At 44.3% G+C, this 20113-nt stretch overlaps 1 protein-coding gene across 1 annotated transcript in view; it reads left to right on the top strand.

Moving 5' to 3' along the window:
• skap2 (src kinase associated phosphoprotein 2) overlaps positions 1-19569 on the top strand; it is a 30300-nt gene extending 10731 nt beyond the window's left edge. The window contains exons 5-13 of the mRNA XM_035381495.1: positions 2500-2580; positions 3675-3758; positions 4253-4377; positions 5685-5748; positions 6341-6499; positions 12204-12275; positions 14701-14813; positions 17264-17366; positions 17731-19569. Of these exons, the coding sequence (XP_035237386.1) occupies positions 2500-2580; positions 3675-3758; positions 4253-4377; positions 5685-5748; positions 6341-6499; positions 12204-12275; positions 14701-14813; positions 17264-17356 (791 nt within the window). The 3' untranslated portion in view covers positions 17357-17366; positions 17731-19569. The remainder of the gene's footprint in view (positions 1-2499; positions 2581-3674; positions 3759-4252; positions 4378-5684; positions 5749-6340; positions 6500-12203; positions 12276-14700; positions 14814-17263; positions 17367-17730) is intronic.
• Positions 19570-20113: the final 544 nt, after the last annotated feature.

Genomic DNA, 20113 nt, shown 5'->3' on the forward strand with positions numbered 1-20113 from the left:
AATTTGTGATTTTTGCCAAACGTCTAACGGGGAAGATATAGCAGGAATATCATGTTTCTTGGAAAATAATGAACTGAGAATAATGCTTTTATGCAGTGAACTGACAAGCACTGAATTTTTTAATTGCCCGTAGTGATTTCCTGCAGTTTGTCTGACACACACACATTTTATGTGTTCATCGAGGTGCATGTTTTGGTCCACTGCACCTTTGGAGGGCAGTGTAGATATGTAGATGTGGGCGTTAGTGCAGTTATAGGGTATTAATGGCAAATAAAATGTCCTGGTCTCTGCTGACAGATCTGTGTGTCACCTATCACATGTTGCAAGGGACTGTTGCCGACCACATGGGGTCAGAAAAGTTGATTTGTCAACATTGGATGGAAAGTCACATGACCAAAACTGAGAACGTAACCTTTGAGTGAGCTTGTGAATGATGACAAGATCTAGTGCCTGACCTCCCCTAAGATGTCTCTCAGTGTTCTCCTGGCAGAACCCATCTCTCTGCCTCGTGCTACTTTCGTTTCCACCTTGAGCAAAAAAATAAGTCCGAGCTTGCTTGTTATCTTCTCGTGTGAGTTAACAGCCACGCCATGATCTGATGCTAATAAATCATCCAGGGTATATTTCAGATTAATTTAGCCCTAATGAAGACATGGACAGTGCAAGCTTAAACAGCGGTGACAGAGTGACGCTGATAAATGGGCGAGATGGCAGTTGTTACCTTCCTTATTCTGGAGGAATGCTCATCTCTGCACTCAGAGCGATCCAGCTAACGCAGGGCACTGTGTGGTTCTGTGTTGTGCTTGACACTAAATGCGACTGTGTCTGGTGATGATATGGTACACCGGAGTGTCAGTTTTGTCGAGTGCAAGACAATGTTTCTGATTGGTCAGTGTCAGGTGTGGTTGGGGTTTCATTTTAGAATGACTACAGTGAATAATTACTGAAGGTGTGGACAATGATGAGAATCATAGAGGTGGTTGAAGGCACCTGTTTCAGCATAATTTTCCTTTTTTTGGTCCAATACTTTTCTAAAAACTTGGGAGACAAGTTTTCCAATGAGACCGCCTGAAACCCTTTTGCCTTCCTTCTTCCGAACACCATATTTTATTTGCACGATGGTTAAGATAGATTTATCTGAAGCTCATTGTTATTTATTTAAACCACAGCCCTGGTGAGTCCCGATAGGATCAGTGTTTGGGGAAAGTGATGTTATTCTGTTTCCATGGTTTACGCAACAAGCATGAAATAAATTTCTGACACAAGGAAGCGGTGGAGCTTTAAATGTAGTCATCAAAGTGAGTCTTTCATCGCTTAACTGATTGCATCGGGGGTGTCCAGGCATGTAAATGGTGGAAAATAAAGGTTGTTTTGTGTTGATTTGTTGTTGGTATGTAAACATAGGGGGTCACGTTTTCCTTCAGTGCCACATTATATAGTTCTCTCCCCTGAGATAATATTGCATATCAGTGATACTCAACACTTCCCCTCTCTGTTGTACTCAGTCATATACTGGCTCAGTCCCATCAGCTCTTTTCTGAAGCAGACATCAGTGTTATCTGGTTAGGAATTGGCTAGTTTCAGTTCTAGCTCTACCTAGCTTCTTCATCGCACTTCGTCAGACAGTACTGACTTGCTGGAAGATGTCACCTGTGCCAAGCACAGAGATTCAAGGCAGTGTGATCCATTGTTGAGAGGTGTATGTATTGGAACAGTGAATCAGTAGTGGCTCCTCCAAGAGAATCCAAATGAACTAGAGTTTTTCTGGGTACTTCTTCTGTGTTGGATCTCATTCACTGGCGCTATATCGGCCTGTGTGTTTAATGATTGATGGTGTGTTACGATGTGAGCACGTCTCTGTCATCCATATATTACTGCCGAATCGGGTGCTTGTGCTGCATCCACGCTCAGTTATGTAACGGTATGCGGAATTTCAATTTGAATTTCGCATAACTTGTATTATTCTCATAGTGTGCTCCCACCAGAGAGCTTTTTCTGAGCACTTTAATCCTGTAAGCCAAAATAACAGCACTGCGTGCAGAGCACATCACGCCTTTGGCTGAATAGTCAGATTGCTGGAATTGGAGAAGCTGTCGGCTGATTTGATGGAAGCACGTCCCTTCGGCCCGAGTCCGGGAGTAAAGGGAGAGGACAGAGCAATCTCTCCCAGGTCTCCTCGGTTCACCTTTTCTCAAAGATGGATCATCTGTGCTAGATGTGACCTACTTCTCTGTACACTTGCTCTCATTCTTTCATTTTGAGCAAGACCTCTTGTATTGGCTGGAGACAACTTTTTTGCACTTAGACACAAGGAACTAAGCCATTTTGTCAGCAGTTTTCATAGTTGAATAAGTTTCAATGGCGAGAACTTAATTGGTTACTCAGCACTTTCTCAGAGTGATCACCCTTTGTTATGTTATATGAAAGTGTAGGTGAGTTCCCTGTATGTTGTGTGTATTACCAGTGGAGGCTTTCAGCTATTTCTCTGGATTTTCCTAGGTGTTCAACAATCCCCGCCCATACCTGCCCAGGACCTTGCATCTGTCTTCAAGGCCGGATACTTGGAGAAGCGTAGGAAAGGTGGGTCTGTACTTCATACAGTGTAAAACAATAAATGTTTAACAGAAATTCAGCTAGTGATTAAAATAATCAGAATTAAAAGCATGTAAAGTTAGCAATATAGCTGGCTAAGTCATCCCTCCTATAATGTTTAATCATTTTTTATTTAGACAGTTCTAGCAAATATTTTAATGTTATTGGTGAACAAACACTGTTTTCTTTGTAGTCTATGCAGTATCTATTAACTTGTGATTGCTGTGGCTTTGATCATGTCTTTTCATGATATCTTTGTTAATAAGCCCTCACTTATTCTACCAGCTCGAAGAGAGTTCTTCTTAGTTCGTACTTCTGTCTAGAATATTTTCTATAAACAGGGCTTTCATTAACCTAGTACATATGAGCCGAACACAGACGGAAAGGGTTTTATACACAAGTAAAGTAGCATTTGGGCCATACGTTGTATTGAATTGTATTGAAAAAATGAAATGTCAGTTTTTTTTTTTAAACGGAAGGAAAATGTGTTGTAACCAAACTTTTGTTGCCGTGTAAATTCATTGTTGGTAAATGAGTCATGTTGCTACTGAAGTGCTGTGTTTTACCTTGAAAAATAAGTTGTAGCTGATGTACTTTAAAGGAGCAGAAATGATGCTGTAGCAGCAGGAATTAGATTGATTGTCACACTTAATTAGATGTGATCAATCAGTGCTTGATTCAAGGCAGAAACATGCTTTGATGGATCAACCTGCAACTGCAAAAAGTATGATATATAAACAGTTTGCTGTTGATTGGGTGAGAAAATGCACTAAAACCCATCAAAGCATGATTGGCAGAAAAACAGCACATTTCTGTCAGTCACAGGTGACAACTAGAGTTTGAAAATGTAAATTTGTTTGATTGGGTAAATACAATATGGGAAAACTATAGGACGAACTACATTCGCTGTATTATCAGTTATTAATTGTAGACATTTTGGAATCATGCACTGTATCTAATTTGAAAAAGGAGGAATTAAACTGTTTATGCGTGGAATTTAGAAAAAACAAATTGAAAGCCGTTTGATGGTTCTTGTATTCTCTGTATTACATTTTGATAATAGCGGTGTATTTCTCCTATAGATCACAGCTTCTTTGGACCGGAATGGCAGAAGAGGTGGTGTGCCCTTAGCAACCGAACATTCTATTACTATGGGAGTGAGAAAGGTAGGGTCCACACACGTGTGCATTCTGAGGTCTGCTAACCTGCTGTGCCTTCACAGTTCGAATCAGGTGAAGAGGGACATTGCATCTGCAACAACTCCTCTCTGATTTATACTTGTCTATAATTTCTTATTAATCATTTTTGTCGCCTGTTTTTCCTATTTTTACGGCCCAGTTGGAATTGCCAGTTGTGCTTCTCAGGTTACCAGTCCTACCTTACTGCAGGGCAAACTGTGACTACTACTGCTTTAGACTACAAACCCCCAGATGCCCTACACCTGCTAGTGTAAAGTCAGTTGGTCAACAGAAACCTCTCAAAATATCTAAAATATTCTTCATTGCACACAAAAACTGTCTGGGACAAGCGAAAACAGACTATAACTAACTAATAATCTAGAACAAAATAAACAGCAGAAAGTGAACTGTTCCTTTCATAACCTCTGGTGATAAATGCATGTTCTCATGTATATGTTGCCTGGTCTCCTCTTGCATTACAGATAAACAGCAAAAGGGGGAGTTCAACATTGACGGTTATACTGTGAAATTGAGCAGCACATTGCGTAAAGATGCTAAGAAGGATTCCTGCTTTGAGATCTCCGCTCCAGACAAGCGTGTATACCAGGTCAGTCCTGCAACCATGACACAAACAGTTCCCCCCACACAAGAATACACTAGAGTGCATTTTGGTTTTAGTAACAAATAGTTGTATATTAATTATTTGGTGTGAAGAAACTTCAAGGGCATTTTCTTTTGTGGGGGTTTTTCTATGGGTAGAGTTTTGTAGAATTAGTGCAGTCTTGCTGAGTTTAGCAAGTTATTCTAAGATGTGCCTTCTGTGGTGACTGATACTTTGTGCGTGCGCATGCGCGCTTATGTGCATGTGTCTATTTATATGCATCTGCAGATGTACAGACATGTCCTGGGCTGTGTGGTTAGAGGGTGTGTGACTGACTATGCTTGGTGTGTGTGTGTGTGTGTGTGTGTTACACTGTGGTTAGAAGTATGACTCTGCATACTATGGATGCAACGGTTCATAGAAAAAGGAAGTGTTCAGTTCACCACCCATGATTCGTTTTGCGCATTTTCGGTTTGATTTGGTTCACTTGCTTCGAAAATCTTATTTTCTACCTATGTTTACGAAATAGGCACTCACAACTTTGTGCCTTTTAACATTTGTCATGTAAAGGATTTGTTGTCATACAACACTGAAAATAAGGAATGCAAACGTCATTTACCTCTCGCTGCTTTCATTTAAATCAGAAGTCCAGCAGAACTAGTGAAAACGTACAGAACCGAACTGACACAAAACCATGAAATGAACCAAACTGTGAGTTGTGAACTGTCGCACCCCTAGTGCGTACGTGTATACAGTGGTTAGGTTTTGCGTGCGACTGTGAGCACGCTACTGCTAGCCAGCATTCACAGGCTTCAGTTGTGGGCAGCTGATGATGTTGTCAGGTGCAGGGTGCGAATGACAGGAGCAGATTTTAGGAAACTGTCAGCGGTGGGGGAGTCTGGGCACTGTCAAGGCTGGGCGAGTGACAGTGATGAAGGAAAGTAACTTCCTCTTTGCGCATATGCCATCTGTCACTCCTGTCCTCAGATCCGTCAGCCCCCCTTCGCAGTTCTGCAAATTTGTCTAAATGAGCTGAACATCATAGGAGGCAACCATGCAGCAAGGAGAAGGCAGGCAGAGACAGGGTGCGCAATGGGTCCCTAAGGAAGAGTGACACTGATCTCTCTTTCTCTCTCTCCCTCCTTCTCCTTCCCTCCCTCCTTCTCTCTCCCCTCTCCCTGCATCTCTCTCTCCCTCTCTCTCTCCCTCCCTGTCTATCCCTCTCTCTCCTTCTCTCTCCTTCCCTCTCTCTCTCTCTCTCCCTCCCTCCATCTTCCCCTCCCCCTCTCTGCGTGTCACTGTAATGGCCCCAGTTCGCGGCTGCCTCGCAGAAAGACGCAGAGGAGTGGGTGGAGCAGATCCGCTTTGTTCTGAGAGGTGAGAAGCTCTGGTGGTGTGAGCAGCCTGTTGGCCCATTTATAGCCCCTGTATTAAGGCACGAACAGCAGTGTTCCTCTACCCACTGGCCATGGGCTCATGAAGTGTTTCATTTCCTGCTGTGCAGTGGGCTATGTACAGCACCACAGTGGGTACTTATTAACCCAGCTAGTACATATCACTATCCTGATAACATTTGTGATACAAGGTGGTATTATATCAGTAGGGCTTATTCAATGTAAAAACTTACTGTCTATTTTTTACGTGACACAAACCAATAATGGCTATTATGAAAGTGGTAAAGATTACATGATTTATTTTCTTCACCCATATCCAGGTTGGTTTGGATAGTTTATATTTTTCACATTGTCTGTTTTTTTTATAGTTGGGTTAGGTGTTCAGGTTAAGTACTACAACTTGCTCTGGGATCGACCGCAGTGGTTCACCTGGGATGTATAGCTGGAGCCTACCGGTCTAGTTTGCTAATTGCTACTCCACATGACACAACATAAGATTAATCACTACACAAGCATGCGTTTAGCACCGTATACACATGCATCATCATGCACTGAAGGAGTCCTCCTGTCTGTAGACATGGAGTCGGGGATTATCCTTGAGGATATGGATGAGGATGACCAGGAGACGTACGACGACGTCGGTGTTCCTGAGGAGCGCAACTCGTCCCCCGCCGCTGCCCCTGGCCCTGCACACTCGGACGCCATCGATGATGACATCTACGAGGAGCTCCCAGGTAACCCTGCACCCCGCCCCTTTCGCCTCTTTCAAACCTAACTGTGATGTCATTCGGGCAGAACTGAAGAGAGATGAAGTGCGGACTAGGATACTTCCACCAGGGACGTGTGCATGATGGATTTTGGGAATAAAAGTGGGAGGACTGTCAGCATGAACCATCTATGCAGCACCCCCACCCCTCTCTATACACACAGACATATATATAATATACTGTATATCCTCTATAGCTTTCCCCATCTCTCTGGAGGGAACCCTGGCCATTTTCCCTGTTGGATTCTTGCCTGTACCTAGCTCCTGTAATAAGTGTTCCAGTCAGGAGGAAGGGTAAATAGAGATGTAATTAATGAATGGTGTGTTGGGCTGCCTGTAAGCCTTAGAGTGTGCCACTGTGATTAAACCAAGTGTGGGACACACAACCTTCTCTCTCTCTCATGCACACACACACACACACACACACACACGCATGCACACACACACACACACACACACACACACATACACGCATGCACACACACACACACACACACACACACGTGGACACACGCACATTCACTAATTGACTAATGGGGTGTTGAACAGGACGCATTCCATCTCAGAAACACTGCAGTAATATGGTGACCTTGTTACTGTGACATTAATTGTCAATAGAGGCTTGGTTAGCTTCACTGCCTGGCCACCTCAGAAGATTTGTAACGCTCATTGGGTTCCTCTCTGACAGCATAATAAGAACAGTCTATTTGTGTATCTGTCGACCCACCACTGGGAATACAAGGCATTATCCTACATAAGCACAATGGAGGGAAGTAATCAGTCCTCACCGTAAGACCGGGGCAGCAAGGTCTTCTGACTTGAGGGCGACACAGGAACACCGAAGCAGCAGTGTCACAGATCCGGGCTCAGTTTTTGTGTGATAATTGCATTAGATCTTACGTTGTTTCATTATCATTTCCCGTGTATATCTAGGACGATTTAGACCAGACTAGTTTTGCGCATTGTAAATCCCTCATCCAGTGCATAAGCTCGTGCTAGTTTAACACAACATTATGTGATTTTCCTGTAGCAAAAATGGAAGCAAAATTTTGTGGTGTTAGAAAAAAAAAATATATCAGCCTGGCCCAACGCTGCTACTTGAAATGTATGTAAAGTTATATGACAAAAAGGCTGCCAGGTGGCTTCCTCTGTGAAAGGTTTCAGTGCAGTGATAATGCCCCAGGGTTGTAGAATTAGATCTTGACCATAGCTACATGCACATGGGAGGTTTGTGCTCTCTGGAACTAACAAAGGAAGTTGCAAGTTGCGTGAGGAGGAATACAATTGGAATTTCAAAATAGGAGGAGAAAAATTGGGGATAAAAATTATTTTTTAAAAGTTACCTGGAAAGAAGATCAGTGTTTAATTTTTTTTGACAAGCGTGAAGGTTGGCTTCCTTCGTGGACAGGACAGAATGATTTGCAAGTCACATCCAACACCCAGTGTGGAATTTATAAATGACAAGTATTTACAGTATGAGCATTAAACTACATGAGGAGGTGAGACTGCAAAAGAAACAGAGAAACTTCAGCGCTAAACTGCTGGAATGCACCCTAACCTTCCTGTACAGTGTGCGTCTGCAGACCCCTGGAGACATGTGGAAAGCTCCGGAATGTCACCTGGAATCCTGTTCCACCAGACATTTATTTTAACAGTCACTTCAGAAGATGAATGTACTTTTTCTCAGCTCTTGGTTCTTTTAACTGTATGTCTCAATATTCGGTGACATCATGGGACCACTTAACATGTTAAAATTAGAGTCACTGCAGTAAGACGAGCAAGGCTGCAAGTTGAGGCAGGACCTGCCAAAATAGGACCTGCCAAAATAGGAGAAACAGAAATGATAGTTTGAATCCACTCTCATAAATCCCTTTATTTTTATTTAATGATTTACTACAACTCTTGAAATTTTATGGTAATGCTTGGACTGGGTATATTGCATTCTGTAGTGTGGGCCACTGTTAGTGCAGTGCTTTTGTGTTTTGGTTGAGCTTTTAGTGGCAATCATTCCCTTTGTTTTCGTGTACAATAGTCTGGCTGACTCAATCACTCACTGTCTCCCAGTACAGGGAGTGGAGACTGAGGCCTTAGACTGGTGAGCAACGTGCTGTGTGTCTTGCTTATTGAACAGTAAATCCAGTTCTGGAAAGAGACAAGATGTAGTTTGTTAAAAGAGTGATGCTAACAGTTGAGGTGTCAGAGCAGGAGGTGCTCTCTTAAGTGTGTTTGCGGATATTTCTGCTCCCGTGCTTGTTACAGCTGAAGAATGTACAGTACCTTGAGCTAGGTGTCCGAGCACCACTGTTCAACCAGATGTGAAATAACTCTCGCCCTACGCCCCAGTAATGCTGCATACCCCCTTCCAATCTCCAGTCAGTGCCAGTATACAGGGGACCTGTGTGTTACAACTACAGGGCATGGTTAGGGCCACACCCACAAAGCCCGGAGATGACTGTAATAATGGTGCTGGATAATACTAATTTTCACAGCTTACGCATCAACCAAAGTCCTGTGTTCTCCCTGCCCTGCTTGAAGAAACTGCATTTTTCTCTACTGAAAAGAACACACACACACGGACGCAAGCACACACACACACACACACACACACACACATGCACACACACACACTCACACACACTCACACGTGCACACAAACACACACATTCATAATGTAAAGACGGGAGGGCCATCTGGCTCTGGTTCACCCTAAGATTACAACCACTTACAGCCCCGATTACCGATGCTGCCCCATATATCAGCCCTGTCGCTGCGCTCCTGCCAAATAAAGATGTCAGCCTGATGCTCGCCTGGATGAAGAGATACTCTGATGAAATTATCTTCTCGCAGAAATACAGCTCAGTCAAAGTGCTATCCATAAACAACAGCAGCTGGGGCCCACTTCATTATCAGAACCGTGCAGGAGCTGGACCAGTTCTTCATAATGTCTGCTGCGGGCACTGGTCCACTTCTTCAGTACCTGAGAGACAAAGTAGTTCAGACTTTCATCAAGTCAAACAGGGAGGCATTCTGTTCATGACAATAAAAGCGTTTAGTTTCCCTTTCTTGGCTGAAATGTCTGCTCACTGGTTCTTATACTGGATAGATTCATCACCTCAGAGCAGGGAGTGGGCAGCACTGCTCAACTAATGTGGGCAACCCAGTGTCTGTTGTGTGAGGAGAGTGTGACCCATCCCCCCATCTCTTCATAGTGTTTGTGTTTCCGTTGTGATCCTTTCATGTCTCAGAGGCCAATGTATTTCCTGTGTGTGCAGGTGTGCGTGTGTGTTTGCGCGTGTTAGTGTGTGCACATCAGTGTGTTGTGTTTATGTGGATCTTATGTGTTTTTTCTTTGCGTGTTCCTGTATTTCATATCTCATGTTTATTATTTGTTTGTGCTCCAGTGAAATGTATGTGTGTGTGCGCGCGCGCGCCTGTGCCCCAGTAATGTGTGTGCTTTGATTGTTTGAATGCATATGTTTACGTGCGTGTAAATGCGGTGAACACATGAGTGTGGTGTGGGAGGACTGCTGGATGGGAGAAGGATGGTGTTTGCGCTTGCTTCACTGTCTGAGATCGGTGGGAGAGCAGGACCAGAGCAGACCAGCTGCTTGTGCACACAGCCAGCCCAGAGCTGCTCTCAACTCACCATAGAAACGGCGCACTGAGCATTATCTATGCAAGAAGCATCTTAATTAATCTTGGCGATGACAGTATGTTCCTCTTTCAGTAAGACTCCATATTGATTAATAATAATGCCATTGAACAGAATGACAAATGATGCTGCCTGGAAATGCATAACTTTTTCCAATCAATTTTGCGCTTTATTTTGTTCCTGTTGGGAGCTCGGTTGCAAGGATCTAACATCCAAGTTTTTCCCATTGGAGTCTGAGGCTTCCGGCAGTACCACTGATGTTGTCTGTTGTGCCTGCATGTGTGTCTGTGTGTCTGTGTGTGTGTCTGTGTCTGTCTGTCTGTGCCTGTCCGTTTGTGGGTGTGAGCAAGCATATGCATGTAAGTGCACATGTATGCACATGCATAGTTAGTTGGCATGCATGCTTATGTATCAACATAGTAACCATGTAACGGTGGAATGCTCATCGTGATCGATATTTATTTCATTTTAGAGACCCAGACCCCACTGCATCACTTCCTGTTTCACTGTGATGCCCTTATTCCTTCATCCTAAAGCATGACGTCTTTCAAATATAAAATATAAAATATAAATTATGATAGAAATTAAGTACTTTTCCATAGAAAACAAATGCTCCAGAGCAACAGATTCTCCGGGTCATATTTTTTTAATAAGCTGAAATAGTGCAGTTTTCCTAAAACCTTCACCGCATGTGTCTGCTAGGTGTAAATCTAATTTACTGGTTATACGCAGTTATGGAGCTTTTTGTGTATTTTGGGCGGTATTTTTATCTCTTTTTCCGTGGAAGACGGCGGAGATGTTTTGAACGAGGCCTGAGTGAGAGTTAGTGAGTTGAGAGTGCTGAGGATCTGCTGCCTGCATTATCCCAAAGCCCAGTGGAGCGGGTAATTCAGATCCCATCTGTGAGATCGGCTCCTGATCCAGCCCCCCCCCGAGTTGCAGTCGCTTGGTGGAGACTCCCACAGTGTTGCGCTTCCTGAGAAACCAGTGGGAATATCGCACACATCACAACACATACATCAAGCCTTCTGTCTTCTGCTCTAATAATTACATCTGTATGTTTCTCTTCATGGTTGTGTGTCATACATTTGGAGAGAGACGGTACATTTTAAGCTCCTCTGTTACCTCAGTTGCTTTTACAGTAGCTGGGGCTTTGTTGAATATCTTTCTTCATCCGTCTTCCTGACTGGGTCTCAGCGTATTATGTACATAAAATACTCTTCACTTAAGGACTGGGGAGATCAGTGCTTATAAACATTTAACGTAATAATTGATTTCAACATAAGGCATCAATTGTTCACCCCTTATCCATCCGGACTAGGCAATTTGTCAAGATCTATTGCCAGGCCATCCTGGATCCTTTAATTCAGTGGGCTCTGTTGCGTTTCCTTTCTTAAGAGTGTTTTGTCAATTAAAATTGGATTAATTGAGAACATACAGGCCAGCACACATTTAATGGCTCTATGCATCCGAGGACTGTTTGTTCCATTTGGTACAGGCTGTGTAAAGGGATTTTATTGTCCATATTTTCTGTTTCTGTGGGATCAGTCCTTTTACCATACGTATTTTATGCCTGTTAGCCTGCTCTCCTCTCTTTGGAGACATGAATAGACTGGGCATTCAATAAATAATTGCACAGGCTTTGTCTCTTTGTCCTGGTTGTAGGATTGCTCCAGTGTTAGACACAGTTCTTACTCTATGCATGTATATCTCAGTATGGGTTGGAGGCTCCAGTGTTAGACACAGTTCTTACTCTATGCATGTATATCTCGGTGTGGGTTGGAGGCTCGAGTGTTAGACACAGTTCTTACTCTATGCACGGGTATCTCTGTATGGGTTGGAGACTTCAGTGTTAGACACAGTTCTTACTCTATGCATGGGTATCTCGGTATGGGTTGGACGGCCCATGGTGGTCTGTGACTCGGAAGCAGTCCGGCTCTGTTGATGCTGTCCTGGACAGGACCCTGAGCTAACTGTTGATGCGGGTGTTGGACTCACTGTTGTTTTTTCCCCTCCTCAGACGAAGAGCTGCCTAATCCTCCAAAGACAACAGTGGAGACGCTGAGCAAACCCCCCTCTCCCGCTGTGACAGGTAATTACACCGAGATCCGCCTCTCCTGGCCGCTCCGCTAACTGCCCCACAATCCCTTAATCTGGCTGAGTTCAGGCCGCCCGCAGCGTGTGTGCTTTAGCGGCTCCGGAGCGGGGACACCGGGGCTGTTGTGGGGCACCAGAGAGGAGCGTGTCAGGGGGATTTACAAAGTAAGCCAATTTATACAAGGTATCCCGGCCTGAATTAGCGGGTAATGACTCAATTAGCTTTCATTTCTGCACAGAGGAGATTTGGCTGCATAAATTATGGCTGTCATCATTGGGAAAGTGTCACCGCCAAAGGACAGTTTATAAATACAACACACAAGCGCTGTCACACCTATACCCGTGTAATATAGACATCTTTGTATACTTTGTCGTTGAGGGGAACAGACTTGTGCCATTCAGCGCGTGACAGGGGACAGGGCCGCACCCGGGGGAGCGCCCGCGCCACCGCCTGTGAAAAGGTCAACTTGACACGGGCGCAGCCGATCGACCCGCCACTCTGTCTGCTTTGATAAAAATCAGATAAACTTAAGACCACTCATTGATCCCCCGGCTGTTTAAATGTTGGCCATGCATATCTTTATTGCATATGATTAGCCGAGCAGGCAAATGAAGACCTAGAGGAGATGAGGGGGGAAGAGGAGGGGGGAGAGGGGAGCGCCGAGGGCGGTGCGGAGTGGTGCCGGGTCGAGCCGCGGGCACGCCCGGCCTTGGTCCCGCGCTCCGCAGGAAGGAGCCTGCCCGAATCTGCCCGCTGCCCTCTACTCCTGCTGCCAGGGCCCGCCATCCTGAGGGCCAGGGGTGTCCCGTCCCGTCCCGCCCCCGCCTCTGCCCCAGCCCGCCCTGGAAATGGGGTGCTCTGTTAGCCCGTGGAAATCCAAGATGGATGTGTCAGCATGGGGCAGCGGTGCCTGGGGAAGTGTCACAAGGGCGACCTCGCTAAAGAGGTGTCACCTCACAGAGCTCCCCAGTGCCCCGACACAGACAGGAAGTGAGCCAATATGCGCAGGAAGCACGCCTGACAGGCAGGAAGTCTGAGGAAGAAGGGAAAGATGGATGAGCATGTTGGCATGATTTACACTAGAGCCCAAACTGATGCACTTATGTCATTCATCCCAGCCATCTCTGAAATACCCAGTTATATTTAACTGCCCACATTTTCCTCCAGGAAATAATGTAATTCTCAGGAACTTATTAGGTGCACGCTGATTGAAAATGAGTTGGGCTGAATGTTAAGAATCCTTTTCCTACCCCTTAGGGGCAGGTTTTAGACTCTCAGTGAAGAGAGGGACTCTACTTGGTGATGTCATGAGGTCACGACCTCTTCCAGAGTCTAGCCATCATCCCCAGTGCCTCCCATGCTAGGCGTTTCTTTGCCCTCTTGTTTTTTCGGATGTCATGTGATCAAGTCAGGAATGCAGGATCACAAGCACCACAACACAAGTGAATCCGGCGTCTGTGTGGGCCCCTGTGTCCAGCCTCTGCCAAACACCCAGCCCTCCAGTCAACAGAGAGAGCAGCTTAAAGGGCTAGCCACTCCACTCAGCCTGCCTGGTGGGAATACATGGAACCTGTTTGGACTTTAAGAAAAATAATAATATGGACACCCAGCACTGTTTGGCATAATGCTGGAAGCATGGATGGTATATCGGAAGCTATCTATCTATCTATCTATCTGTCTGTCTGTCTGTCTGTCTGTCTGTCTGTCTCTCTTACTGATTTCATTCTTGAGATGCATGAATAGTCTTGTTTAGTAAATTCAAAGAGGCTGGGCCAAGTGCATTTGTAAATAGCCATTGAAACAAAGGGGTATTTTTTGCATGGTCTCTGTCTGAAAAACAGATTTTATGTGGAGGGATGAAAGGTAGTGAGTTGGCTACTCTGCCAGGCACAGGAGTTCAGTGGTTTCTTGTGAAACCCTGCCCCTCCAGCAAATGACTGTAATGACACTGTGTCGGTCCTCTGCTGCCAACTAGTGGTTAGTCTTTGCTGCAGCGCCCTCTCCCTCCTCTGACTTGCATGCAAAGATACACACACATCTCTCTTACACAATACTTCTGCCTCTTCGTCAGACATCTATGTGCTTTTGAGCGAGGAAAGCAGGAAAGGAAGCATTATACTGGATACATTTTGATAGACAAAACTAATTCTATTTATATGTAGTACAGTATTTTTATATTGACATTTATAGACTTTTGCATATTTATTAACCAATATAGACTGTATTTTAAAGGCCTTGGACTGTTACTCATTATTGTTAATATTATCTTTAATGAGCCAGTCTTTGAAAATAAATTTCATGGGGTGACAAATTATTTCGTCCTGTGGAAACATTTATGTGGACGGTGGAACACGACAGCTGGTGGTGACAGCACCGCCCTCCTCAGTCAGTTTTAATTGTTTTTTTTTCTACTTGACAGTAAACAAGAGCACGGACTACAAGAACTACTACCAGGGAAAGTGGGACTGCAGCGGAGATCAGCCTGACGAGCTGACGTTCAAACGTGGGGACGCCATCTACATTCTGAGCAAGGTGGGGTAGAGGAAGCCCCCTGCCGCACACAGATACGGGTTAAAGGAAGGTGCCCTGTTTCATAACCTGTGAGCTTTCACACCCGTGCTTAAAGCACACAGTACAGAGCGGAGACCTCTCGTTATCCCTGCTCCAGCCAAGCCTGTGGGTGTGGGTGTGGGTGTGGGTGAGGTGTGGGCGAGGTGTGGGCTGTGTGCGTGTTGAAATCCTGCTGCAGTGGAAACACTTTCAGCGCTCCCGGCCTTGGCTTTGTGTGCCGTTTCAACACTTAGCTGTTTTGTGCGTATTTCGGTGTGCTGGAGCTCTGCCAGTTCGGTGTTTTGCTAAGCAGTTTTGCTAAGAGATCAAGCCATTAATGTCTCCATCACTGCTCAGTGCTGTGTTCGGTGTGTGCCCGGAATGAATTCCTGTCTGTTTTTGCGCTAGGTGTTGAAGTGAGTGGGTTTGTTTGGGGAAATGAGTATTTTGCTTACACGGTAGGTAAGGATGTGGGCAAGATGTGTGTGTGTGTCTGCCTGCGTCTGTGTGTCTGTGTTTGTGCGCATGTGCACGCTTGTGCATGTGTATGTATATGTGTGTGCACATGCGTGTATCTGTGTGTGTGTGTGTGTGTGTGTGTGTGTACATGCACATGTGTATGTGTATCTGTGTGTGCGTACGTGTGTGTGTGTGCGTGCGTGTGCGTGTGTGTGTGTGCGCGCGCGTGTGCGTGCATGCCTGTGTGTGTGTTTTACTACAGACCTGGCATGCCTGTGTGTGTGTTTTACTACAGACCTGGCATGTGTCTGAATCTGCTTTTAAAATAAATGGAGGATTTAATTTACTATTACAAAATTTTTAACTGTTATAACCGATGCTGCCATCTCATCAGTGCAGTCATGACATGCTTCTCTGGATGATAGATTCAAAGATTAGTGGGGGGAGTTCATGACATCCATTAGTTTTGCAATCTGTAATAGTTGTAACGGGACATCTGCACCTGATTTAAATGTGTTAATTGCCATTCCTGTATTTGTGGTCTTAACCCTGTGGACTCTGTTTGTTATCACTGATAATATATTGCAGACATTGGTGAGCTATAGCCCAGCTGAAGTCCCACTTATTCAAGTCTGCCATCTAGAGGTGAAAATTAGAAGTTGCAGCAGATTTTCTTCCCCATTTTCTTGTCCTTTGACACACTGATGTGGTTCTCAGAATATAGTTGCCAGGACTGAATTTCTAAACATATTTTGACCGAATAGGTGATAATGACCCCATGATTGAAATGCAGCTACTTATGCAGGTTAACTTGATTCATATTTTCATGAACAGTTGTTTAGCCTAATGTGCGGAGTTCAGCATTATGTATTATTTAGTATGCAAGAGATTAGGAATTAGCCTCTATAAATGGAGATGCTGTTATTTGTTCAAACAGCTGGTATATCTCAATAATAATTTAATGCAGGCTAATGGTTCCTGATGCTAACGTGCTCATTGAACCAAAACCATTTTATGGAGTGAGTGTGGCATTATTATTGATTATCTTAGCAGGTTCCTTGACCCAGGAAGACTTGCATACAGAAAAGTTTACACATCACCCATCTGTAAATTTGGATATTTTCTGGATTCAGATTTAGGTTTTTTTTTCTTGCTCAATAATGAGGTATAACAGTAATATCTCACCGAGGGTAGCAGATTGAAAGCCTCTGGGTACGAGTTCATCCTGAGCGTGCGGTGGACATGTTTCATCGGGAGAGGATAGCGTGTGTGAAGGGTATCGGGTTGTTAACCCGAAGCCCGATCCCTCCCAGTGCTAATCCCTTGCCTGCGTGCCTCTGGAGCGCGGTGCCGTGAACGCTGAGCAGGTGACCCTCCCCGTCTGCTCGCGGGAGGCTCAATCAGCCCTGATTCATGTCCCTGCTGCACTTTCATCTGGGGTCAGTCTCCTGCATGAGGGAAGAGCTGCTCGGCTCTGTGTGAGCGCTCTCTCCCCGCGACGCTCTCTTTATCTCTTTATTAATGTCCGTGCGGTCCTTCATTTGGAGCTATTACCTGTAGGTCGTGACGAGTACCACGCGTGATTTAGAGCGTGTTCCGCGGGCTGTGTGACGTGTGCGGGGTTAAGAGAGGCGAGCGGGCGGAGAGGGGCGGCGAGCGGGCCGAAGCGAGGCGGAGCAGCGGCGGAGCAGCGGGGCCTGCTCTTTATTAAAGCCCGCGCCGAGTCCGGCAGCCTCGTGCGTTTCTCATGAACACAGCCACGGCGGGATGGCGCACACTTTCCACATGTGAAAAATGCACAGTGCACCAGGCTCACATTACTGATCGCTTTCCGTACATCAAGCACAGCCTCCTTGTTCTACCTTGAATAACTTGGAGAAACCTCAATTTCAGTGTAAAGCAGGGATGGTGTGACATCTGTGTTATTACAAGCAGAGCGTTTTTGGCCTCACTCTCCGATCTGTGGCGCTTAGGAGTACCAGAACTTCGGCTGGTGGGTTGGCGAGATGAACGGCTCTGTCGGCATCGTGCCCAAAGACTACCTCATGGAGATGTACGCCATGTGAGAGACGTGAGGTAAGTGTGCATTGAGACATGCAGTTTCCCCTCGCCTCCAGAGACAGTGTGTAAGCTGCTCTTGCTGACGTCCATTCTGCTGTGGGACCTTAGTAGGTGGATGTGTCAGAGACAGCCTGACCCGGTCTGTACTGCTCTAAACGACAATCTGTGTCACTTAGGGTCAGCCCGCAGGGAGCTTTTGTAACTCGTTTCACGACTAATCTTCTCAATTTGTGTTTGTGTGTGTGTGTGTGTGTGCCCGTGTGTGTGTGTGTGTGTGTGTGTGTGCATGCATGCGTGTGCGTATGCGTGTGTGCGTGTGCGTGTGTGTGTGTGTGTGTGCGTGTGTGCGTGTGCCTGCACTTGTGTGTGTGTATTTTAGGACCATCTGGATCCCTTCCTGTGTTTGAACTGCTGGTAAATGGATTTTGGAGATCAGGATGGTACAGATCTGTGTTTTATCATATCTTATGTGCCTTCTGTCCAACAAGGAGCAAAAGAGTTTGAATTTCTCTGAAGCTGTGCACCACTTGTTTTCTAATGACCCAAAATATACATGATGATGTGAATTATATCAGTTCAACAAAAACATATCTTTGTCAGATACTTTCAAGGTGATTTCACCAATATATGTCAGGTATTACACAAGAATGATTGTCAATAAATACAAATGATGTATTTGAATTTATTGCTCTTAATTTATTTGCTATTCCTGCTTTGTGGATTGTACTGTACATGTTCTCCCTACCATTGCTTTTCTGATATATGAATTCTGTGAATTATCTGCTAGTACAAAGCAGCTAGAGGTTAGACAGTGGGGTGTATCACAGCTTGAGAAAGTTACTGGTTTATAGGTGTTGGCAGCTTGGGTAAGAGTTTTGTGAACTATTCTTAGGGTTCTGGCCTCCTCTTTACATGATGTCAAAGATAGCCACTAGATGGCAGCAAATGTCCAGCGCAGTTCTTTGTGAGTTTCAGTGCTAGGTTGACTACTGATTTACTCTTTCACGTCTACATGATTTCTAAATAAATGTGCTTTTTTTGCCAAGCTGTCATGTGTTTTTAATTAACAATTACTACTTAATTTGGCATTCTGGTGTCATTTCCTTGCTGACAGCATTTTCTTGTAGTATTTGTAACTGGTCAGATCTCAACAAGCAGAGTGTTATTTACACCATTTACAGTTTATATTTGCTATAATAACATGTAGGATTTCAAACTGGATGCCATCTAAATATGCTACAGAATTTACTTCATACTGTCGCATACCAGCATTCGATACAAATCAAGGAGCACTATGTCTGTTTTGGCTGTCCCTGGAAAAGATAATCACTTGTGAATCAATCAATTTAATGCATTCGTAATTCTCTTAGCTGAATTATACTTTAGGTACTAACTGTGTGAGAATCAAACAGTAATGTGGTTATGCAATTAAAATGGCAGTATTCCAAATCTCACAGTGCTGAACAAAACATTGTTTACTGTTTAATCATTTTGTTGATGAATGATCCCTCATTTAAGTGGATGTTTCCTCACTGTAAATGGAGGAGATTATGCTGATTATGATTATGATAAAGAATGTCTTCCTTTCATCTGGCTACTCTTCTTAAAAACTGAATCTGCTCCCCTGCTTATGTTTTAGGTTCAAATGAAGTTTAAATGTCTGCTAACCATTCGGATTGTAGCCACCTGAAAGTTAGGCAATTTAAGTAATCTAATGTGTTTTATAAGCGGAGCGTTGACTGTGGTAATTAATCAAAACATGATGAAGTACGTGACTGCGGTGCCTTTTGGCCCAGAGGCGGACATGGGATGAGATAAAAGACACCAGAAAGGATGCGTGTAAATGCAGAGGTATGAAGAGTGGAAATGTATGTTTTTTTTTTTTTTTCTCAGATGCCTGTGTGTGTGGCATCTTTCTTCATGTTGTTGCTTCTCTGTGCTAACGGGATATGTTTGCCTTAAACTGGCATACTGCATCACACAAACAGGATTTCTCTTATTCCGAGGGTGAAGGAATGCCACATTTCTCTGCAAATATGTAGCTACTGCAGATGAGTCGTTGAGCTCAGTAATTAATCATATTGTGTGGAAGGCTGTTTGTGTATTGGACCATACGGTCATAGAACACATGCTATGTTGCAAATGTTCATGAATACTTGTGTGTGCTCAGCCAAAGAAATTATAATTAAAAAACGCATTGCGTTTAGATATTTGATGATATTTTTCTCTGTCCTTTCATTTTCTGTATTGTCCCTGGTAAGTATTTTCGTAGACGTGAAACTGAAAACATTATATGCAACAATATTTTCAAATGGAGTGGAACATAGCTGGAAATAAATTGTTGCTGTCAGCACAGTGTCACACATTGGATTGGGTTTCACATTGTTTTTTCCCCCAAACTGTTATCTTGACAGACATTTACCTACCCACGACAGTTCATATCAGAGTAAATTAGACCAGCATAGGGAAAGTAATTGTTTTGTGATTTTGATTTGGTGTCGCACAGTGTTGTAATGCAGAATACACATCCAGCAGACCTCTTCATTAAACCTGTCAGCATTATGTTGTGTGTTCTGGAAAGTTCTCTTGCTGTATGCGTCATCGTAGACAGTGTCTGGATTCGTATTTTTAGTGCGGGCACAAGCTGACAGTGTTGTGCCATTAAGGGGGTGTGAGTGAGACAACTGTAATATCCCTCTTATTTTGTCTCCCCTTCCAGTGTCCTGTCCCCATCTGAGCATTTTCTAATGTCAGCATATTGA

This window comes from Anguilla anguilla, chromosome 1 (genome assembly GCF_013347855.1).
Source record: "Anguilla anguilla isolate fAngAng1 chromosome 1, fAngAng1.pri, whole genome shotgun sequence".
Classification (NCBI taxonomy): Eukaryota; Metazoa; Chordata; class Actinopteri; order Anguilliformes; family Anguillidae; genus Anguilla; species Anguilla anguilla.